The sequence below is a fragment of the Triticum aestivum genome, chromosome 4A (assembly GCF_018294505.1).
Source record: "Triticum aestivum cultivar Chinese Spring chromosome 4A, IWGSC CS RefSeq v2.1, whole genome shotgun sequence".
NCBI lineage: Eukaryota > Viridiplantae > Streptophyta > Magnoliopsida > Poales > Poaceae > Triticum > Triticum aestivum.
The window spans coordinates 664,258,928-664,284,379 of NC_057803.1; the positions used below are offsets into that span (position 1 = coordinate 664,258,928).

The window sequence follows — 25,452 nt, forward strand, 5'->3', positions numbered from 1 at the left end:
GGCCTTTTTTCCACCAGTGTTCCTTCCTCGAACCTACTCCCTACTCATGGGCTAATTTGGCATGGATTATGGGTTTAGTATTAGGCCATTTTAGCTGCGCTGGCGCGCTGCAGTCTCGAGTGACCGAATTATTTACACCAATTATGTTGACTTGTGAGTTTGTTACTGGTAGAATGCAATCGGTACGTCGACCAGCCGTAGAAGACCAAGACTTTCAAGTTTCAATTCCTTGTGTTTGACGTGTCGTGTACGACGTCTTCAAACGTGCCTTTTATATTGAGTAATAAGCATGTGATGAGTACTCCGTACGTCTTCTTGGTTCCTCACTGCTCAACATATTTGGTATATATTTTATTTTGTGCGAAAAGGGTCTGAATCTATTATAAAAATTTCTTATGAAGCACAAAGCACATCAAACATAATGAAAATTACATAAAAAATCCTTAGACCATCAAATGTCCCATGCTGCCGTCAAAACTAGCGGTTGTCTCCACTATCTTACTCTCGAAATAGGCTTTCGCCCTGCTTTATAGATAAATTACTGGAGCCCGCTCCACCTTATTGATAAAATCTGGAAAGTCTTCATACGCGTGCCCCCAAAGATCAGTGCCCGGAGCCACAGTGGTTATCTTTGAACCCATGAAAGGATCCACAACACCTGTCACCATATCTCGTTATTACGCACACACGATGAACCTCGCCATCGAGGAGACGGCAGGAGGCTATGCCGGAGCTTCGCTGACTACGTCCAGACAGACAATCTCGAGGAGGATCGGAGCGGCATACATAGGAACTGCGAATTCACAGCCTCATCAATGAAGCCTGGAAGATAGAATTTGCCCTAACCAGTAACCACCGAGGGGAAGGGGATAAATGTTGGGAAAGGAGCGAGGCACGAATGAAGGTGGTGGGTCGAGTCGATCCAACATACTTGGTATAGAACTTACACATACATGAGCTAGCTGAAGTAGTTAGTTCATTTACCAATTCACACCAGTTATGTTGAGCTAGTGGGTTTGTGAGGGGCGCTCGTCGATTTCAATTAGAGAAACCGCCCAAAGTTCGTTTCTACAAAGTGTACACAGATATACTTTCAAACAGCAAAATGGATCTAGGTATCATGCGCAGAGGAGAAAAATCCTGTCGTGTAAACTTTTGCTAGCTATCCAAGCAAACCAGACATATCCATTAGTACATATATGTTTGTTTCCAAAGGAGCACCAAGCAGTTGTAACAACAATCAAGGTCAGGAAGGGCTAACTTCGCAGCCATAGAGTAGTACCAACCATAGAGTAGTACGTAGCTTAGCAGCCGGAGAAGAATTGACTGTTTCAAGTCGTTGTGATGCAAAGTCGTCTCATCTTTTCCTTCAAATACTGATCACCATAACTTGGGATAGCTGACCACATGTGGCAATGCAAAGTCTCTTCTTCGTTTTGTCCCTTTGAACAGCATATTTGGTATAAAGTTCGCACGTACAAGAGCTAGCTGAAGTAGTCAGTTCTCACCAAACAGAAAATGGCAACCCCACTCACCTCGCTGCTCCTCTCTCTACCCCAACAATGGCCGCCCGTGCTCTTAGCACTTCTCTCCGTCGTTTCCCTCCTGCTGTGGACCAGGATCTCGTCCAAGAAAGGGCTCAAGCTGCCACCAGGCCCTGCGAGGGTGCCCCTCCTGGGCAACCTGCACCAGCTCGGCCCGATGCCGCATCGGACCCTGCGAGACCTGGCGCGGGTCCACGGGCCGGTGATGCAGCTGCAGCTCGGCAAGGCGCCGACTGTGGTGCTGTCGTCGGCGGAGGCGGCATGGGAGGCGCTCAAGGCTCATGACCTCGACTGCTGCACGCGGCCCGTGTCCACGGGGACGAAGCGGTTGACCTACGACCTCAAGAACGTGGCGTTCGCGCCCTACGGCGCGTACTGGCGGGAGGTGCGCAAGCTCCTCACCGTCGAGCTCCTCAGCGCGCGCCGCGTCAAGGCGGCGTGGTACGCACGCCATGAGCAGGTATGCCGTATGCCGTATGCCTAGTCACGGTGCACCGAAAATGGTCTACCTTCTGCACTTTTATTGACTCGATCAAGATGATCCAGCCACGTAGAGCTTACGTACATCCGGTATCGGCAGTCAAACAAGCATAGTCTATCTGGTTACTTAAATGTTGTATATTGTATTTATGATTAGGTGGAGAAACTGATGAGCACACTGAGGCGTGCGGAAGCAAAGCCGGTGGCGCTGGACGAGCACATCTTGAGCCTCTCCGATGGTATCATCGGCACGGTAGCGTTCGGCAACATCTATGGCAGTGATAAGTTCTCCCAAAATAATAGTTTTCAGGCAGCGCTCGACGATGTTATGGAGATGCTATCCAGCTCCGGCTCCTCCGCTGAGGACTTGCTCCCCGGAGTCGTTGGCCGCCTTGTTGACCGCGTAACCGGATTCATAGCCCGCCGCGAGCGAATATTCACACAGTTAGACGCCTTCTTTGAGATGGTCATCGAGCATCACCTGGACCCTAAGCGTGTGCTGCCTCACAATGGCGGCGACCTCATTGACGTCCTCATCGACCTCTGGAAGAAACCACGTGGCACATTTAGCTTCACCAAGGACCACGTCAAGGCCGTAATCTTTGTAAGTTGTAATAATTCAACACTTACAGTCCATGCATAGATTCCTAAGAAAAGAAATCAAAGCTGGTAATAACATTAATCATTGACATGGCATTTATGATGTGCAGTCGACGTTCGTTGCTGGCATTGACACTAGTGCAGCAACGATTATGTGGGCGATGTCGGAGCTGGTCCGGAAGCCGCGCGTGCTCAAGAAGGTGCAGGACCATATTAGGGCCTTGGTGGGAGGCAACAAGAGAGTGGAACCAGAAGACATGCCCAAACTCAGCTACCTCAGGATGGTGGTGAAGGAGACCTTGCGGCTGCACCCGGCAGCACCGCTTCTACTGCCAAGGGAGACCATGAGAGACATCAAGATCGGTGGGTATGACGTGCCGGCCAAGACACGGATCTATGTGAATGCATGGGCCATCGGCAGAGACCCGATAAGCTGGTCTAATGACTCAGATGAGTTCAACCCTGATAGGTTTGAAGTAAATGACATAGACTTCAAAGGTGAGCATCCAGAGCTGATGCCGTTTGGCGCAGGGCGGCGGATATGCCCAGGCATCTCCATGGCCATGGCCACCATTGAGTTTACGCTCGCCAATCTGCTCTTCAGTTTTGAGTGGGCGCTCCCAGAGGGGACGACAATAGATGATATGAACATGGAGGAAGAAGGAAGGCTCATCTTGCACCGAAAGGAGCCACTCGTACTCGTTCCCACCTCATACCACCTCGACCTTTAATAGAGTGCCACCACCATGCCATATGCGGCCTATTAAAGATGGAAACATCCTGGACTAGTGTCTCAGCAAAATGCCGTATGCACAAGTTGGCCAATTTTCTTATTTCGTGTAAAAGTGGCAGTAAAGTGGACCTTTTTCTTTATCTTATAAAAACTGAAATTACTCACATATATTTACTGCCGCCAAATCTACAATGACACCTAGACATATCATTTTGTCGCTTGAATTACTCTGAATGTTCCGAAACAAAATCGAATTACCCCTGCTACATTTTCAGGATGGCTTTGAGTACACGGCAGCATTATCATACATATTGCTTAATTAGGTGGCATATACACATCTCCTAGGACACACACATATTTATTCATAGACCTAGTAAGGAAAACCCAGAGCCGTCTTACATTAGATCTTAATATTTCAGCGTTCTTACTGACGTGGCATTTCATTGACTAAGAGTAGCCAAGAAATGAGGTTACATTTTTTGCTATTTAGGTACGTCATATAGGGAAAGCCAGCATTTGGTAAAGAAAAAGGGAACTAGGGGGAAGGATTGTCTAACACAAAATTACACATATTGTTCTGCGTAGCACACAAATATGCAACGGATAGAGTGAGTGAGTACAACAGAGCCATTGTGCCAGTGAGAGTAACCTCCTGTAAGACAATAGGTTTGGGGGAAACCGGCACAACCCTCTAGGGGTGGCCTATCACATATATATAATGAGGTGGTATACAATGTTACAGTATACATATGTAAATACAGAAGCTATACAGTCTAACACCCTCCCTCAATCTTAGCCACTTCCTAAAGAATCTAGAAGGGTAAGATTGCGCCTGCAAGCCTCAAACTGTGGTAAAGGCAATGGCTTGGTGAAGATGTCTGCAAGTTGATCCTTGGAAGAAATAAACTTGATCTGTAGTTGCTTCTGAGAGACACGTTCATGCACAAAGTGATAGTCAACTTCAATGTGTTTCGTTCGGGCATGGAATACCGGATTTGCAGAAAGGTATGTAGCACCGATGTTATCACACCAAAGAACAGGAGGCTGTGATTGGGATATACCCAACTCCCGGAGCAAAGACTGTACCCAGATAATCTCCGAAGTGGCATTGGCCACAGCTTTATACTCAGCCTCAGTACTGCTACACGGACAGTGGCCTGTTTTCGAGCACTCCAGGCAATCAGGTTAGAGCCAAAGAACACAGCATAACCCCCCGTGGATCGCCTGTCATCTAGATTGCCAGCCCAATCTGCATCAGAATATGCTGAAAGACAGCCAGAGGATGACGGTCGAATATGCAACCCATGAGTCACCGTGAATCGAATGTAGCGCAAAATACGCTTAACAGCAGACCAATGAGTATCACGGGGTGACTGCAGATACTGGCAGACTCGGTTAACAGCAAAGGAAATGTCCGGTCGTGCGATCGTCAAGTACTGAAGACCACCAATAATACTCCTGTACTCCATCGCATCAGAAGAAGATAGAAGCACACCATCAACAGCAGTGAGCTTGTCAGTGGCAGACATGGGTGTAGTCATCGGTTTGCACTTAAGCATCCCAGCTCGTTGCAACAAATCCAGAGAGTACTTCTTCTGCATCATAACAAGACCATCAGCCCGAGAAGTAACCTCCACACCAAGAAAGTAGTGAAGCTTCCCAAGGTCCTTGACCGCAAAATCAGCACCAAGCGAGCGAACAAGCGTAGTAGCAGCCGACTGAGAGGAGCTGACCAAAATGATATCATCGACATAGACCAACAAGTACATAGTAACCTCAGGCCTCTGTAGAAGAAACAGTGAGGAGTCAGCAGTTGATGATGCAAAAACATGAGCACGAAGAGCCATTGCAAGACGAGCATGCCAAGCACGAGGAGCCTACTTCAGACCATAAAGTGCCTTGGACAGACGACAGAGATGATCAGGGCGATCCGGATCAGAGAAACCCGGAGGCTGGCGCATATAGACCTCCTCCACCAACACACCATGAAAGAAGGCATTTTGAACATCAAGCTGATGAAGAAACCAACCTCGAGTAACGGCAAGAGAGAGAAGAAGCCTGATAGTAGTAGGCTTGACCACTGGACTGAATGTGTCTTCATAGTCAAGACCAAAACGCTGTCGAAAACCACGGGCAACCAGACGAGCTTTGTAGTGCTCAATGGATCCATCAGAATGCCTCTTCACTTTGAAAACCCATTTAGAATCAATGACATTAACCCGTGATGGTGGAGGAACAAGAGTCCATGTCTGATTGCGAATGAGAGCTTGATACTCCTGCTCCATGGCCTCTCTCCAATGAGGAATGCGCATAGCAGCTTGATATGTGCGTGGCTTGGAGGATGGATCTGCAAGAGCAGCAGACATGCAGGCAGCTAACCAGGCAACTGTTCCATCATGACGTTGCTTAGGCTGAAAAATGCCACTCCGGCTGCGCGTATGTGGACGTAGAGCAGCAGCAGGAGCCATCAAAGTCGAGGGCGATGGAGACGGCGCGGTCGGCGAAGAGCCAGACGTCGCCTCAGGAGAGCCAGTACCGAACGGCTCCGGGCTGTAGGAGGCCAAAACCGGCCTGGGCGAAGCGGGCCCTGATGACAGTGGCCCAGAGGCCATGGGCGAACTGAGGACGGGCGAGGCCGGCTGCGGTGACGACGGCCCAGACGCCCTGGGCGAGACGAGGGCGGGCGAGGCCGACCCCGGTGACGACGGCCCAGACGCCCTGGGCGAGACGGGGGCAGGTGAGGCCGGCCCAGTCGCCGCTAGCGTGACCGGGGTCGCGGGGCACGACTGTGGCGATGCCGGCCCAGAAGCCAGAGGCGACGAAGCGGGCGGCTGGACCGGGGCAGCGATCGGTCGTGCATGGGCACGGGGACCGAGACCATGCAGGGGCGCCATATGATCGTCATGCACAGCTGAAGGTGCCGACGAGAAAAGCGATGGCGACGAAGGAGGCGATGGCGCCTCTAAAATCTCCAAACGAGCCCCAGGACCAGTGCCTGCAACATGGTTAGGTAACAACATAGGAGAATATGCAACATCATCAAATTGGTCAGAAGCAACAGCGGATGAATGCATGGGTGGTGGTTCGGCAGTGGACACGGGGAGTTTGGCAAAGGGAAATACATGCTCATCAAACACAACATCCCGAGAGATGTAGACACGATTAGTGGGCACATGAAGACATTTGTATCCTTTATGAAGAGAGCTATAACCAAGAAAAACACACTTCTTGGAACGAAACTCGAGGTTGCGCTTGTTATATGGACGGAGATGGGGCCAGCAAGCACACCCAAACACCTTGAGAAAGGTGTAGTCCGGTTGTTCATTAAGGAGAACTTCAATGGGAGTCTACATGTGCAAAACACGAGTGGGAGTACGATTGATGAGAAAACATGCAGTGGTGAAAGCATCACTCCAAAACCGAAACGGAACAGATGCATGGGCCAAAAGAGTAAGACCAGCTTCAACAATGTGACGATGCTTACGTTCTACTGAACCATTCTGCTGATGTGTATGTGGACATGCTAAACGGTGAGCGATCCCAAGCGACTGAAAAAAGGAGTTGAGGTTGCAATACTTGCCGCCCCAGTCCGACTGAACATGAACAATTTTGTGCTTGAGAAGGCGTTCAACATGTTTTTGGAACTGAACAAAAATGTCAAACACATCAGATTTATATTTGATAAGATAAAGCCAGGTAAAGCGACTGTAAGCATCAACGAAACTGATATTTAAATACATTATAACTGAGCATTAATCCAGCCCTCTCAGGCCATTAGAGGTTTTAACCGTTAGATCTGTTGTTTCGGCCTTTACTGTCCATTGGATGTTGTTCTGGACCCCATGAGCTATGTTTTTTTTGAGGGGTTCCCCATGAGCTATGTACGCTGACCACATAGCGATCAATTGGAGTGGGCCGCTGCTCCGGGAACTATTTTGGACGTATTCTGTGAATTTGGGCCAAATGGGCTAGGTGTCGCTGCACAGGCGCCGATCTCCTTGGTCGATGCGGTCCCTTGGGAAGCGCAGGTGTGGCTCGGCGAGCAGTCCGCTCGATTGGCATCTTAGACCGGTCCATGGGGAGGCGAGGTTGTAGGCGAAGCGGCGGTGGACTGTTCGGTGATGAATCCAGCAATCAATCTTCAGTTTCTGGAAGCATTCATCACAATTGATGTGCGCCACTCACCGGCTGCAATTAAATGGAGGTGTGCATACCTTTTTCTTCCTACCTTTTCCTAGAGATCCCAATTCCCTCCAGGTTATCTTCAGCTCCATCCCCATGATTTTTTCATGTCCGATCTTGCTGGATCTCTGCTGCTTGCCGCAAAATACTAGGGCCGCTGGAGTTCCTATGCACGCTACTTTCCAATATGGCCGCTGCGTTACTCCACCAGTCACTTGAGAGGATCTGAGATGGTCATGCGCGGTGGATCCAGAGTTTTTTTAATGGAGCACCTTGTCGTCATATTGCTCTATCGAAACCTCTGAAAAAACCTCCAACGACTGTTTGTTGGTGAGCTCCGATACACTTCTGCAATTCTCAGATTCTTCAATCAGCATTTTGTTTGATCTGAAACATTAGTTATACTTGTTTGCTTCATGTACTTTTTTTTTGGTTCTGTATAACTGCAATAACTTACGAATCACACTAGTGCAGAACCGGGCAATAGCACCGGTTCGTAAGGTCATGTAGTGCCGGTTACATAACCGGTACTAAATTGTGGTCACTAAAGCCCCCCCCCTCCCTTAGTACCGGTTCAGCACGAACCGGTGCTAAAGGGCAACCACGTGGCACGAGCCAGCTCCGGGGGCTTGGAGCCCTTTAGTACCGGTTGGTAAGACCAACCGATACTATAAAGTTTGGGGTTTTTTAGTTTTATGATTTCTTTTTCATTTAATTTTGTGTTTTCATTTTATTTCTTTTTCGTTTGCTGGTATTTTACGATACTACATATTGTACACGTTATGCATATATATATATATATATATATATATATATATATATATATATATATATGTATATATAGAATTTCTAGTAGAACCAAGCATGCATATATATATCATCAATGTCTCACAAATCATCATATTAATTAATTCACACATACACACATGTATAGCCATATACAATTTCTCCTACATATGCATGTTGCCTTTGGAGCTAGTGGCATTAGCCTATATTGGTGCCTTCGGAGCACGATGACAATTGGAAGTGGTTTTCATGAGGGCGGTAGCGGGTAATAGTATTCTCCCTTCGGATTTATGACCTGGTCGAGCAAAAATCCCGCTATTTCCTCTTGAAGTGCTTCTACGCGCTCCGTTTCTAGGAGCTTCTCCCGCACCTCTCTGAACTGTTAAGAAGGAGATCAATATGTTAGTTGTGTGACTAGATATCGATAATGGTGTAAAAATTGTGAATAGTGTTTTGACAAGCGTACCCATTCCTGTCTTTGAGATCTGCTCCTTTCGGACGCCATCATGCGAATGTTCTCGCAAACGCAGAATGCACACAGATCAGTCCCCTGAGCCTACTTCAGGGCCTTTACGAGAATGGAATTTGATCAGATAATAATTAATCAAGCATGATAATTAAAGAGATGGCAGCTAGCTAGCTAGCTAGTACTACTTAATTACTTACGTTGGGTCAAAATCATTGAAGCTTTTGTTTCCATTCGCCTTCCGTGACGGCGATGAACCTTGCCCAAGCCCTGCCCGCCGACAAAACAAATGAATAAAGGGGTTATTAAATAGTTCATATCATGAAATGACGAACTAAATAGGCCGAGATATATAGTTAATAATGATTGAAATTACCTGTTGACTATCCCATACAAGATGTTATAGTCAGTTTTTTCTGAGATTAGTGAGTCCAGTACTTCAACTGTTCCGGCGTCAACTTTAATGATATACAAGACCCAGTGAAATCTGCATGCACACACATTTGCATGTCTTAATTAAGCGGCATATGTAAGCAAAAACATGTAGCTAGCTAGTGGGCAAAAACAGAGAATTTGTAGTACAAGACAGTGTGACTCACTGGAAGTTGTAAGGAAGTAGTATATCTTCATTGTATTTGAGGCGCTTCAAGAACTCTAGCATGCTGTCCTCTACGGCCTTTTGATGACGTGCATCTATCTTCCATGTGTATTCATTAACGGTGTTTGGGTCAATGAACCCAATGCCATAGCGTCCACCTTTTCTCATTTCATACATCTTCATCCTGCATATAATACCACAGAAAAGAATATAGTGAGGATAATTACAGGTAATGATTGATCAAAAGGATCACTACAGCTAGCTTGAGACTTAAATTACAGAAAGAAATCACTTACAGACAATAGCAACTGACGATAGATTTGTCGAGTGCGTCTTGATTTTATAACTGAAACAGTTCAGAATACTCAACGGACAGAGCTTTCTCATGGTAGTAATGCCCCTCCTTGACATTCACCATGAGGGACACTCCATCGGAAATCTTGGTAATGTTCATGTACCATTGATGCAATTCATACATTCTCGTTGGGAGGTTCTTGACCTTGTCTGGCGCGACCAAAGGTTGGCCCCGGACATATTTCCGTTTTATTTCATCCTCTCTAAGCAAAGGCATGGGCTCGATCTCGAGGAGTTGTCCAACAGTGATGTTGAGAACTTCAGCCTGCATTATATGCTCCTCCGTTATTACCACATTGCCCACCTCGGGAACGTGCACTGTTTGCCCACAATAATATTGGGCGCGCGTACTGTCACCTGTTGTTGGCACAACAAGCGAGGGGATCGATTGCGCCGCCTGTTCTCCCAGCTGGGGAATGGTTTTCCCGCATTTTTTGGCAGCTGCTTCTTGTTTGCTCGATCCCGATGTAGACGTGCTCGCCTCCCTTTGTAGACATGCTCAATTTAACTTCCTGATGTGGCGCTCATAGTCTGTGTCAACAGGCTTGGGAGCTGGTGGTTGAGCCATACGAATGAAGTGGTCAATCGTTTCCTCAGGCACTTTCTCCCTTGGCGGCGGTGGCGGTTTCGGTGCAAAATGGGCTTCCACCTCGGCCTTCGATATGGCTGTGATTTCCTCCTCGGACCTGTCATAAGACCTCTGCGGAAGAGGCTTGAGGCTTGGACCATATTTATATCGCTTGCCTCCGCCTGTACTTCCTGTACTACCTCGACTCGTACCGCTACGCACCATAGCTGCGGGGTGTCTCTTCTGCGATTGCTGAGGCGGCGGAGACGGCTAACGGGGCTGAGTTGGACGAGGAGGAGTGGCCTGAGGTTGTGCCGGACTTGGAGGAGGAGTGGACGTCTGACGCTGTGACGGACTTGGAGGAGGAGGATTATCCTGACACTTTGCCGGACTTGGAGGAGGAGGAGTGTCCTGACACTTTGCCGGACTTGGTGGACTTGCAGGAGCGAGAGTCTGCTGACTCGGTGGCGGACTTCGACGAGGACTTGGCTGACGCGGTGTCGGTGGCCTTCGAAAGATGATGCAGTCCTTTTTCCATAGGAGGATACGATGTTTGGCCTCTCCGAGAAAGCGCTCGCCGTCACCTCCAGCAATGTCAAGCTGTAGCTCCGAATATGGTGGGTCCACCACCTCATCAACAAAGACACGAACATAGCCCGCTGGAATCGGGTTGCAATGGAAGGTTGCCTCGGGGGGATTTGTAAAAGCAAAGCCGTCCGCCACCTTCATGGATATGTTCTTCATTTTGACATGTAGCTCGCAGTTAGTGTTCTCTGTGATGTCATCCACGGGGTATCTACCCAGCATTGCGCGTCCGGGACGGAACCCACGCTGCTTCTCGGCATGGATGGGCCGGTGCTATCCAATGCTGGATCATCCGCTAGCTGTTGCAGCTGCTGAGACCCCCTTTGATGGGTAAGTGAGTCGATCTGCTCCTTCTCCCGCTGGAATTTGACTGCCAATTCCGCTTGACTTGCTTCTAGGCCTTGAAGGCGTTCATAGTCCCGCTTCCTCTGCTCCTCCTCCATCTTCCTCTTCTTCTCCTCCGCAATCTTCTTTCTCGCATGGGTTCTGTAGTCGATGTTCCATTCTGAAAACCCCTCATACCACGGAATAGCGCCCTTGCCTCGTGTTCTTCCCGGGTGTTCAGGATTTCCCAGGGCACGCGTAAGCTCGTCGTTCTCTCTGTTGGGATGGAACACCCCCGATCGTGCCTCTTCTATTGCAACAAGTGTCGCATCGTCGGCTCCCTTCAGACTTGCCCTCATCGAAACATTGCCTGTCTCCGGGTCCAACTCCCCCCCCCCATGCGCATAGAACCAAGTCCTGACCCTGGGGGGCCAGCTCTTAGTAGCCAGAGTGACACCTGCATCCTCCATCTCTTTCTCAGACTTATCCCACTTAGGCATTGCCACCGCATAGCCACCTGGCCCCATCTTATGGAACTTATCCTTTTTTTCGGCATTCTTCTTGTTTATTCTCGACCGTTCCTTAGCTAATTCTGAATCCTTGAATTTCACGAAATCGTCCCAATGATCATGTTGGTTCTCTAGTGTTCCCTTGAATACTGGAGTCTTCCTTCCTCCCTTGACGTACTTCTTCCATTCACGATTCTTGTGGTTCTTGAATGCAATCGCCATCATCCTAAGAGCAGCCTCCTTGACTTTATGCACATCTACTTCTGTGAAATGATCTGGTAGGGTGAAATGTTCCATGAGAGTATCCCAAAGCAGATCTTTTTGATTCTTGTCGACAAAAGTAACATCTAAACGTGGAGCAGCGTCCTCTTTGCCTTTTTGTCTTTTGTCTTTTGCTGGCTCTCTCCATTCTTTAAGGGAGATTGGGAGTTGGTCCTTCACAAGAACTCCGCACTGACGAACGAACTTGTCCGCAATCTTCTTAGGCGCTAATGGTTTGCCAGTAGGGCTGCATGCCTCGATATTGTACTTTACGCCCGGCTTCAACTTTTTGTTCGGGCCTCGTTTCGTCATTTTGCCTGAAGATTTGCTCGATTCGGATGGCTGAAAGAACAAAGATCGATTCGTTAATATATCTTCAAGTCATTTAAAACATGTGATGATCACCAGATGCCTGCTTATATAAATATATATACCTCGCCGGTCTTTGTTGTTTCAGGATCAACATGTTCTTCGTCATCGTCATAATCGTAGTTCATGACTTCATCAATTTGGTCGTCGCGATCGAATATCATATCACCCTCTCCGGTGTTGTTTAGAAATTCGGAGCCTTCATAATCTTCTTCATTCTGATTATCATCTGGCCCGCGTATCATATCGAACATGGTCTGTTCTCCCTCTGTGTCGGTATTGTCTGCCATAGCTTTTGTTTAACTAATCCAAAAGAAATATAAAACAATTTAGTATCCAAATTACATCGTCTCGAATAATAGATATAATCTCGAATACATCGTCTAGAATAATAGATATAATCTCGAATACATCGTCTCGAATTTCATATAATATTGAATAGTACATCACTGGCTATTAGCTAACAAAGATCGAATACTACAGAAGAATCTAGGACACTCGCGGTTCCTCCGGCGCGGGCGGTGGACACCCAAAGAGAAGGAACCCTCACAGGATCATAGCTGAAGTGAGATCCCCGAAGAAACTACCACGTATTGGAGAACCTGCCGCCCTCTAACGCAACCATGTAGTGATGGACGTGCTCGTCCTCCTCCCTGACACGGCGTCGTACCACCTCCGGCGGGGCCGGGTCCCTCCGCACCGAAACTGGCCCACGCGAACGCCACCAAATGAGATCAGGGTCGACGACGGGACCCGGGGCCGGGTTCCTCATCAAGCGGCGCGCCCCTCCAGGCAGCACCTCCCAGTGCCAGCCCGGCGGAGCCCAGTCCCGGACATGGGTCGGCTGGACGTCGTCGCGGACGGGTCGACGGCGAGGATGCGGGCCGGGCATCGTCGAGAACAAATACTAGCTATATGCCCGCAAAAAGTAACATTTTTTTAATGATTGGATTTTGATAACTAAAATTTCTAACATTTCTATATAACACTAATTATGCTAATCTAAATAATCTAAATAACACTAAAATTTCTAACATTTGTAACATTTCTATATAACACTAATTTCTAACATTTCTATATAACACTAATTTCTAATTGATTAAACACTAATTATATCCATCTAACATGCATTCATACATATATAATAGTGAAAAAATAATAATCTAAATAATCTAAACTAATTAAAGATACAAAATACGTGTGTGTGTGTGTACTAATTAAACACTAATTATCTAAACTAATTAAACATACAAAATAATAATCTAAATAATCTAAACTAATTAAAGACTAATTATCTAAACTAATTAAACATGCATGCTTGTGTGTGTGTACGGGCTCGGGGAGGGCTCACAGCGGGCGAGGGCAACGGCGAGGCGACGTCGAGGCGAGGCGACGGCCGGGGCGGCGACGGCGGGGACGGCGCGACGGGGACGGGGACGGCGCGACGGGGACGGGCCCGGGGCGGCGACGGGACGAGGGCGGCGATGGGGACGGGGGCGGCGACGGAGACGATCGAGGGCGGCGGCGACGGCGACGGAGACGAAAACAGAGGAACGAACAGAGAGGGAAACTGAAATTTTCGTAGCCATTGTATATATAGAAGGCACCTTTAGTACCGGTTGGAGCCACCAACCGGTACTAAAGGCCTGTTTTGGCCAGGCCAAGCGGCGGGAAGCTACCCCCTTTATTATCGGGTGGTGGCACAAACCGGTACTAAAGGCCCCCCCTTTAGTACCGGTTTGTGCCACGACCCGGTACTAAAGGGGATGCGCTGGCGCAGGTGCGGTGCGGCAAGTTTAGTCCCACCTCTCTAGTCGAGGGGCTACCGCACTGGTTTATAAGCCCCAGTGCGATAGCTCTCTCGAGCTCCTCTCCTAACCAGGCCTACTGGGCCTACCTGTCTTCTTCGCCTAGTGGGCCTACTCGGCCTTCGCGGGCCTGCATCCTGGCCCAACGAAAGGTTGTCTCGCTAGTCGTATGCAGGCCGCTTTGGCCCAGTAGGCGGGCTTTTTTTAGCTTTATTTTTTTGTTTTATTTATTTTTAAGTTGTTTTTTGCTGTATTTAGAGTTTTTTTGTGAATATTTTTGCTTTAGGTATAAAAAATTACAAACTTTCTGTTAGTGCCGGTAGATTTCAAATTTGAATAGTTTAAATTTTGAATTATTTGAAATTTGTGTGAATCACTAGTTTGTGAATAACTTAACTTTGAAAAAAGTTTTTTCAGTGATTCTTTTTTTTATGTTTAATTTTAGTGTGTTTTATCATTATATTCAATTTAGTAATGCTTAGGTTATTTAAAAAATGAAATGCCTTTGTAACAGTTCAGTTTTCGTCGGAAACCCTGATACTTCGAAAGAGATTGTCCATTTTGTACACGAAGTGCATCCAGTTTTTGCCGTAACCCTCTCTACTTTTTTGCACATGCTATTTGTATGAAATGCATGAAAAGAATTTGTTTGCACATAAAATTTCTTCGCGTTTCAAATGCCAAAACACATAACTACCCTAACTATTACAGACATTCCCTCCTGGATGTGAAACACAGAAGAAAGTGATGATGAAGCCGATCACATCCCAGATCTTTGGGTGTGAAACTTTTTCTTCCCGTGTGTCCCTTTGCGCCGTAACCATGGAAAATCTTCATCATTTAACAGGATGCTCGGGTCAATATTCACTGTGAATGGAGCAATTTCATCAAACTTTTCATAATCTTCCGACTTGTCTGTCTTGTCGTCCACTCCCACGATGCTTCTCTTCCCAGAAAGAACTATGTGCCGCTTTGGCTCATCGTACGATGCATTCGCTTCCTTATCTTTTCTTTTCTTGGCTTGGTAGACATGTCCTTCACATAGAAAACCTGTGCCACATCATTGGCTAGGACGAATGGTTCGTATGCATACGCAAGATTGTTGAGATCCACTGTTGTCATTCCGTACTGCGGGTGTTCCGTTACCCCGCCTCGTGTCATATTGACCCATTTGCACCGAAACAAAGGGACCTTTAAACCACGTCGATAGTCAAGTTCCCATATGTCCTGTATATAACCATAATATGTTTCCTTTCCCGTCTTGGTTTCTGCATCAAAGTGGACACCACTGTTTTGGTTGGTGCTCTTCTTATCTTGGGCGATCGTGTAAAATGTATTACCATTTATCGCGTACCCTTTGAAAGTCATTATATTCGAAGATGGTAACTGGGACAGCAAGTATAGGTCATCTTCAATAGAGGTGTCATGCATGGTACGTGTCTGCAACCAGTTGGCGAAACTCCTGGTTTGTTCACGTGTAATCCAGTCATCAGACCGCTCCGGGTTTTTGGAGCGTAGCAAATTCTTGTGTTCATCCATATACGGAGCCACCAAGGTGGAATTCTGTAGAACTGTGTAGTGTGCTTCAGTAAGAGAATGTCCGTCCATACATATTATTTGTTCCCCTCCTAGCGTGCCTTTTCCATCCAGTCTGCCCTTATGCCGCGATTCAGGAACACCAATCGGCTTAAGGTCAGGAATAAAGTCAATACAAAACTCAATGACCTCCTCATTTTGATGGCCCTTGGAGATGCTTCCTTCTGGCCTAGCATGGTTATGAACATATTTCTTTAAGACTCCCATGAACCTCTCAAAGGGGAACATATTGTGTAGAAATACAGGACCCAAAACGTTATTCTCTTCGCATAGGTGAACTAGGACATGCGTCATGATGTTGAAGAAGGATGGTGGGAACACCAACTCGAAACTCACAAGACATTGCACCAAATCATTCTGTAACCTTGGTATGATTTCTGGATCGATTACCTTCTGAGAGATTGCATTGAGAAATGCACATAGCTTCACAATGGCTAATCGAACGTTTTCCGGTAGAAGCCCCCTCAATGCAACCGGAAGCAGTTGCGTCATAATCACGTGGCAGTCATGAGACTTCAGGTTCTGGAACTTTTTCTCTGCCATGTTTATTATTCCCTTTATATTCGACGAGAAGCCAGACGGTACCTTAATACTGAGCAGGCATTCAAAGAAGATTTCCTTCTCTTCTTTGGTAAGAGCGTAGCTTGCATGACCCTGATGTATGTCGTCTTCTCCGTGCATACGTTGCTGGTCCTCCCGTGCCTCAGGTGTATCTTTTGTCTTCCCATACACGCCCAAGAAGCCAAGCAGGGTCACGGAAAGATTCTTCGTCACGTGCATCACGTCGATTGCGGAGCGGACCTCTAGGTCTTTCCAATATGGCAGGTCCCAAAATATAGATTTCTTCTTCCACATGGGTGCGCGTCCGTCCGCGTCCTTCGGAACAGGTTGTCCGCCAGGACCCTTTCCAAATATCACCTTCAAATCCTTGACCATATCATGTACATCAGCACCAGTACGGTGGCGAGGCTTCGTCCGGTGATCCGCCTCACCTTTGAAAAGCTTGCCTTTCTTTCTTACGGGATGCCTGCTCGGAAGAAATCGACGATGTCCCAGGTACACATTCTTCTTACAACTCTTCAAATGTATATTGTCGGAATCATCCAAACAGTGCGTGCATCCATGGTATCCCTTGTTTGTCTGTCCTGAAAGGTTACTGAGAGCAGGCCAATCATTGATGGTCACGAACAGCAACGCCTTTAGGTCAAATTCTTCCCCATGTGCTCATCCCACGCACGTACACCTGTTCCATTCCACAGTTGTAAGAGTTCTTCAACTAATGGCCTTAGGTACACATCAATGTCGTTGCCGGGTTGCTTAGGGCCTTGGATGAGCACCGGCATCATAATGAACTTCCGCTTCATGCACAACCAAGGAGGAAGGTTATACAAACATAGAGTCACAGGCCAGGTGCTATGGTTGCTGCTCTGCTCCCCAAAAGGATTAATGCCATCTGCGCTTAGACCAAACCATACGCTCCTTGCATCATCTGCAAACTCCTTTCCGTACTTTCTTTCGATTTTTCTCCACTGCGACCCGTCAGCGGGTACTCTCAACTTTCCGTCTTTCTTACGGTCTTCTCTGTGCCATCGCATCGCCTTGACATGCTCTTTGTTTTGGAACAAACGTTTCAACCGTGGTATTATAGGAGAATACCACATCACCTTGGCAGGAATCTTCTTCCTGGGGCGCTCGCCCTCGACATCACCAGGCTCATCGCAGCTGATCTTATAGCGCAATGCACCACATACCGGGCAAGCGTTCAAATCCCCGTACTCACCGCGGTAGAGGATGCAATCATTAGGGCATGCATGTATCTTCTGCACCTCTAACCCTAGAGGGCAGACAGCCTTCTTTGCTTCGTAGTACTCTCGGGCAATTCGTTGTCCTTTGGAAGCATATCCTTTATCATTACCAGCAACTTTCCAAATCCCTTGTCAGATACACCATTCTCTGCCTTCCATTGCAGCAATTCCAGTGTGGTGCCCAGCTTTTTCTTGTCACCTACGCAATTCCGGTACAACAATTTTTTGTGATCCTCTAACATGCGCTGCAACTTCTTCTTCTCCAAATCACTTGCGCAGTTTCTCTTTGCATCGGCAATGGCCCGACCTAGATCATCAACGGGCTCATCTGATGCCTCTTCTTCAGCTTCTTCCCGCATTTCCAGCTCAGCTTCTTCCCGCATTACCGGCTCAGCTTCTTCCCCCATTGTTGTATCATCGTATTCAGGGAACCCATGGCCAGGATAGCTGTCGTCGTCCTCTTCTTCTTCATTGTCTTCCATCATAACCCCTCTTTCTCCGTGCTTGGTCCAAACATTATAGTGGGGCATGAAACCGGACTCAAACAGGTGGACGTGAATGGTTCTTGACGTAGAGTAATTGTGACCATTCTTACAGCCAGCACATGGACAAGGCATAAACCCATCCGCCCGCTTGTTTGCCTCAGCCGCAAGCAGAAAAGTATGCACGCCCTCGACGAACTGGGGAGAGCATCGGTCATCGTACATCCATTGCCGGCTCATCTTCATTACACAACACCGGATAGACCAAATTAATACAAGTTCATACAACACTTAAATGCAACAAACAAATAACTCTCTAGCTAAAGCATTTAAATGCAACAACAAATGCGATCAAGATCGCAACTAAGGTAACAATTGATCCAACAGCATAATGATACCAAGCCTCACTATCGATGGCATATTTTCTAATCTTTCTAATCTTCAAGCGCATTTTCTCCATCTTGATCTTGTGATCATCGACGACATCGGCAACATGCAACTCCAATTCCATCTTCTCCCCCTCAATTCTTTTCAATTTTTCTTTCAAGTACTCGTTTTCTCTTTCAACTAAATTTAACCTCTCGACAATAGGGTCGGTTGGAATTTCCGGTTCACATACCTCCTAGATAAAAATATCTATGTCAACTTGATGGGCATAATTTGTCATAAACACGAAATGCAACAAATAGTTTTAAAAGAGAATATACCACATCCGAATCATAACAAGGACGAGGACCGACGGGGACGGATATCAAAACCATGGCACTATGTATAACAAACAACGTACGGGTAAGATAAATATTACATGATTAACTATATATCCAAATCACACAAACATCAATTTTTTATATAAAATTTCATGAACAAGAGGCTCACCACAAGGTGGTGCCGGCGACGGGACGGTGCGGGTGATCGACGGTGGTTAGGACGGATATTTAGAAGGCACTAAGTAAACCACACCTACATATGCAAACTAAGTGTTATTTTTGACCTCAAATTGCATATAAATCAAATACTAGCACATATATATATTTCCTCCCAAATTACTAAACTCACAAATTAATAACTATATAAAGCATTGCAAGAGCTAATCTAGCAATGCGAGATGAAAGGACAAAGTTGCTAACCTTTGTGATCACTTGAATGGATGGGGGCCTTCAAATCTTGACAAATTTTGGGCAAAATGTGTGATGAGCTCGAGGGGAAGAGGAAGAACAGAGAGGAGATAGGAGAGGGGAAAGGGGGAAGAACAGAGCGAGCTGGACGAAGGGTTTATATGCAGGAGGACCGATAGTACCGGTTCGTGGCACGAACCGGTACTAAAGGTGCTGGAGGGGGCCCAGACTGACAACATCCTGCCACCACCCTCATTAGTACCGGTTCGTGGCACGAACCGGTGCTAAAGGTTAGCCACGAACCGGTACTAACAAGAGCGGCCCAGCTAGCCGTTGGAGCCGGCACTAATGTATACATTTGTGCCGACTCTAATACAAACCGGCACTAATGTGCTTCACGTTTGACCCTTTTTCTACTAGTGTCACATGCCAAGTCAATTCTTAATTGTACAATTTTCTTCTGATAATAGTTTATTTGCTGCAAAAGAGGTTGCTTCTGTGCTTACAGGACATCACATGAGATGATAAGAAATCTCAAATGAAGATAGTAATTCAGCAAGGCCAGTGAGTCTACTCTGCGCAATATTTAGTAGCCTTGTAATTTATATGTACAGAAGGTGTCACTGTAGAAAGGGTGACCAAACTTTGATCATGTTGCTGTCAGATGGTATTTCCAAACCAGTTCAGCGATGTACGTTTCAGAGAATGTGATTGTTCTGTCGATTTAGTTTCTTATTTTTAATTGTAACTTCAATCTATGTGGTTTCGTTAATAAAATCGGGGTGGAATCCCTTCTTAAAAAGACTATTAAACTGACGTATGGGTGACGCCACATGTTTATTCGAATGATGTCAATTAGCATAGAATCTGTACATGGTTATGTTAGTGGTTCTCGAATTCGCAACATACTATGCCTTCTATAGGTGAATTGACCTTCCAACTAGAAGATGTCAATAAACAAAAGGGAAACAGTTAGAATAAAAGGCTCGGGACCCATACCTGTTAAGCGATGGAAACACACCGATCATCATATTGTATACTCCACTTGTGCTCTCCAATTTATTTGTTGTGTTTTTGTTGTATTCGGCATTGCTATTAGCCTGCTACAACCCGGTCGGACACAGATTCTTTCCTGTTGGTTTCCAGCCAAGGTTAAAAATTCTTTGTTTTTTGTCTATTAGGCCGCCTTTTCATGCTATACATCATTGTCAGAGTTTTACTTGATTTCCAACAAACTATAGTAGAGGTGAGTTTTTGCAAGTTAATTTCATTATCACTAAAGGAAGATATGAACTAGAGTTGCGTAAAGGAAACTGTATAGATTATTTTTTTCATTTGCATGCATGTCTCATCTACATTATCCTCTGTTATTCTGTATTGACATCGTTGTTTATTCTTTATTAGTTTTTTTGCGGAATATTCTGTATAGTGATGTCTTTGGATCCATTATTTCCGGGTATGTTGCCAATTGGTTCTTGGAACTCCGTATAGTGATGTCTTTGGATCCATTATTTCCGCTTCCTTCAATCAATTAAATTTGAATACTTCGTATAGATAATATTACTCCACTTGACCATTCCACAACATGCTGAAGCACAAATTTTTTACATTTATGGTGCCAGACATTTGCAATTTGTTTAATAGCTCTTCTCATCTTTGCAGGAAACACAAGATCCACTTGCCAATATCACATGCCACATAGTTGTTGTTTCGGCTTTGGTTTTCCAAAATTTTTGCTAGCATAACTAGCTCTCAACTTTTTTGATGCACTGGGTAAATGCTTGATGTACTACTTATGTTGATAGACAAGGAAAATACTGAAGAGCTGATATGAACGGTTTTTCTAATGAACCATCGAAGTTACGTGCTTTCGTTCATATCGTGTTTCCATGTTATGTAGATTAACTTTGATTCCTTGTGGCATGCCCAGATGTGGACATAGTTCTGCCTAGCTGAAAAGAGTTTACGTATGAACCACCGACATATCTTTCTTGTGTCTCTTATAGAACAATTAAAGATCAACTAACACTTGGTTCTATGCACTGTGTACTTAAGGATCGTTTGGTTCCTCAGAAAGATTAGTTAACTATTGATAGATCTAAATGTAGCTTATTCCAAGTAGTAACTTTTTTTGAAGTATTCATAAAGTTTTAACAAAAAAAATATTGAATATTGTACCCACCTTTTGGTCCGTATTCTATGTAAACTCCTATCATTCTACTACAGAAATAGACGGGCGCAGCAAGGCGCGCCAACCATGATCTAGTAATAATTATGACCACTGACAGAAGTCTGAGCAGGACCCCATACATCTGAAAACACAAGTTCTAAAGGATGTTTCACCTCACGACTGGACTCCGAAAAAGGAAGTTGATGACTCTTCCCCTGCTGACAAGCATCACACACTGCTACATCTTTATTGCTAGACACACTAGGAAGCTCATGATGACGCAAAACATGCCGGATAATAGGTGTGGCCGGGTGACCAAGACGAGCATGCCACTGTGATGAAGATACCCGAACTCCACTGAAAACGCGTGTGACCCCAGGATGCTCCAGACGATAGAGGCCCTGGCAGAGCCGCCCACTAAGAAGAATGTCCCTCGTGCCCCGATCCTTAATAAAAAGATCAAAAGGATGAAATTCACAAAGCACATTATTATCACGTGTGAGTTTAGGAACTGAAAGAAGATTATGTGTCACAGATGGAACTCGAAGAACATTGTGAAGCTGAAGACTCCTATTGGCATGTCTAGTGAGAAGCGATGCTTGACCAATATGAGAGATGTGCATACCTGCTCCATTGGCGGTGTGGATCTTGACGGAGCCATGATAGGGTTCACGAGTGTGAAGCTTCCCCATCTCGCTTGTCAGGTGCTCTGTCACCCCAGAGTCCATGTACCAATGTGGATCGATGGAGTAGGACTGAGTGTGTCCCTGTTGCTTCTGCGTCACCGGACGATCAGCCATGGCGACCTGACGGGCAAGGTTACGTGTATCCTTGCCGTCATTGCCAAGACCAAGAAAACTCCGCTGGAAGCGCTTGTGACACTTGGAGGCCCAGTGCCCATCGCGGCCATAAAGCTGACACACACGCTGACCGCCAGCCCCCGGTAATGTCGCAGTAGGAGGGGGGCCGAGGCGGGCGGTGGTGGCAGCCCCGAAGGAGCCCGGGATTATAAAGAGCGGCCACCCTTAGTGGCGGCGTTCACGGAGAGGGAGCCGTGGCTAGACTTGGAGTGACGCGCCTCGACGCGCTGCTCCGTGAGGAGAAGACGGGAGTAGACCTCATGTGCCATCATGGGAGTCGAGTTGCCCTGCTCGTTGATGATCTCAACCAAGGCATCATACTCCTCGTCGAGCCTGTTGACGATGAAGGAGTTGTACTCGGAGTCGGTGAGCGGCTGTCCAATGGAGGCCAACGTGTCAGCAAGGCCCTTGACCTTGTTGTGGAACTCCGTGGCCGTGGAGTCAAGCTTCTCACACTCGCCAAGTTGACGACGGAGTGCAGAGACACGGGCCTGAGACTGCACCGCAAAGGTGCGCTCAAGGATGGTCCAGGCCTCATGAGACATTTTGGCGAAAACAACAAGCCCGGCGACAGCCGGCGAGAGCGACCCCTGGATGGAGGAGAGGTTCGCCTGGTCCTGCCCTGTCCAGACGCGGTGGGCCGGATTGTAGACCGGACCCGGCACGCTGTCCACCAGTGCGGGGGGGGGCGGGGAAGTGAGCCGTCAACGTAGCCGAGCAGATAGTGGCTCCCCAAGAGTGGGAGAACCTGCGCGCGCCAGAAGATGTAGTTGTCGGCGGACAGCTTGATGGTGATGAGGTGGCCGAAGTGAAACGACGGCGGCGATGACGATCCAATCGAAGAAGCTGCCTGGGGCGGGAGCACCATGGAGGCAGCCGGAGGGACCGAAGATGGCGCGGGGGCCGACAGCGCCGCGGCCGGGGCTGACGCCGCGAGGCCCGCCAGCAGGGCGGTCTCTGGCGCGACCGGTGGTGGCGGCGGGGTAGCACCCGCAGGAACCGAGGCGGACGATGCAGCCGCGGTGTGGACCGCGAGCTCGCGCCCGAACGGCGAGAGCGTCGGCGTAGTCGAGAAGAAAGAGTCGATGCTCCGGGTCCCGAGCGGGGGCGGCACAGCAGCGGCGTCCAACGGAAGGTTCAGCAACGCCGCGAGGGAGGCCGGTAGGAACCCTGCGGAGGTGGAACCAGAGGTGGCGGCGCTCGACATGGCGGCGGGGCGATCGGGGGCGCGGTGTTGAAGACGGCGGCAGCGGCGGTGGTGCGGGTATTAGGGTTTAGCGGAAGCGATCGTAACCTAGCGTGATATCATGTAAGACAATAGGTTTGGGGGAAACCGGCACAACCCTCTAGGGGTGGCCTATCACATATATATAATGAGGTGGTATACAATGTTACAGTATACACATGTAAATACAGAAGCTATACAGTCTAACACCTCCAACTGAATCAACTAGTGGAGGGTGAGAGCTGACCCCCAACTAATTAACTAATGGATATTGACAATTGTTTTTTTTCTTTTTTGAGAGGATGGAGGGTGAGATCCATGAGGAAACATCCATAGCTCGACCGAGGTTTTCTCTCAATGTGGTGACATGGGTGGGCCTTGCAAATCACAGTAAAGTCTCGAAGCACGGACATGTCGATTCTGTGCGCAATTTGTGGCTTTGGTGAAAGAAAATGAGACCCCCATGAAGCTTAAACCTTGTTTGGATGTTTAAGTTAGGTTTCAAGTCCTCGAACTGGAATTAAATATGGCACAGCTATGTTGTTTGGATGCACAAGGAAAACGGATAGGAGATGTAGATCCAATTCTTTCTGAATTGGACAATAACTTCAGTTAGAGCTCTCCAATACGAAGCTGCACCCCTGTAAACTTTGAGACTAGTTCAAGCAACTGGAACTACTTTTTTTTTACCCAGTTCGAGCATCTAGCTTCCAGTGCAGGCGCGATCGAATGGGGAAACATTGATGCTCCTGTCACCATGGTGCGCTCCTTCTCGCCGCACCTTCCCAGCAATCAGCGGCAACCTCTTCCTGTAGATGAGCAATCAGTATGGTTGCTCTTGACCCGCTAAAGTTGCTGATCGTGATGTCTATTGCTCAGTAATAATATATTGATGTAATTAAGCTATAAATATGGAAACTTGAAATCTTGATCTTTAACGAGTTTGTTAACTTGATTCACAAAAATAAAATACTCGTTGAACACATGTGAGGTCCTATAGAAAGAACATGACAAAATATGTGGTTTCTGTCTTTCTGCTAACCGATCACAATACTGTTTCTGTGTTCAACACAAGCTCCATCCATGACATGTTCCAGATAGTAATTTGCACGCGCTCGGCAAATAGATCTGATTACAGTTCCACGCTGAATACATGCAACCTCTATTGTGGTATAGAGCACAATTGACAAGAAAACCTTAATACTATTATGGAAGTCCTTCTACAGTACAACAAGACATTGTGAGCTTCAACATTCAGTTGCGTTCATTTTGTAAGAGATTACATATTCACACCCAACCCACCAATGTTATAAAAGGTGGATTTGCATAGACAAGATTGAGTTGTGAGAGAGAAAGCAAGGAAGGAAGAGAGGCCCAAACTTATCATTGTATTTCAACCATCATTTGCACGGGGCCAAAATGTTACCAAGTTGTGAGCTTCAGAGATATCGGAAACTCAATAATAACTTTAGATGACATGCCACATGTGTGTTAGTAGTGGATGATGTAGTCCTGGGTACCGTCTTTAGACATGCTTTGGCGCGATATTTATGATATAGCACATCTTAGAGCATAATTGGTTTGATGCCAAAAATTGGCATGTCAAATTTTGGTAACTGCCAAATATTGGCTAGACATTGGTTGCTTGCCAATTCTCGTTGCCAATCTCACAAGAAGTTGCCAAATGCTGGCAACTTTTGATTTTGCCAAATGTTGGCTCGTCAAATATTGGCAACGCCAAATATTGGTAGCAAACCAATTATGCTCTTACTCTTACCTGATAACACGCCACATGTTAAAGCAGATATTTGTAGAACTAGAAACTAAAAGTTTTAAACTACACAAAGTAAAAGATTGTGTGACTTGCACTCAGTCTTCTGTCATATATGTTTAGAAACTTTGATTTGCAAACATGCAATATTCTTTAGTGCGGAAGTTGGAGTACCAACTATTCATTGCTAATGTTTTTGAGTTTGGTTTGGGTGCGCCTACCCGGTACAAGTGCCCGTGTGGCATTTTGAGAGTGTCGCTG

General features: G+C 46.8%; 1 protein-coding gene across 1 annotated transcript; it reads left to right on the forward strand.

Moving 5' to 3' along the window:
* Positions 1-1,456: 1,456 nt before the first annotated feature.
* LOC123082976 (4-hydroxyphenylacetaldehyde oxime monooxygenase-like) lies at positions 1,457-3,355 on the forward strand. The gene is made up of 3 exons (XM_044505151.1): positions 1,457-2,004; positions 2,182-2,628; positions 2,735-3,355. The coding sequence occupies exons 1-3, from the start codon at positions 1,519-1,521 to the stop codon at positions 3,353-3,355; spliced, it is 1,554 nt and encodes a 517-aa protein (XP_044361086.1). The 5' UTR covers positions 1,457-1,518.
* The last annotated feature ends 22,097 nt before the right edge of the window (positions 3,356-25,452 follow it).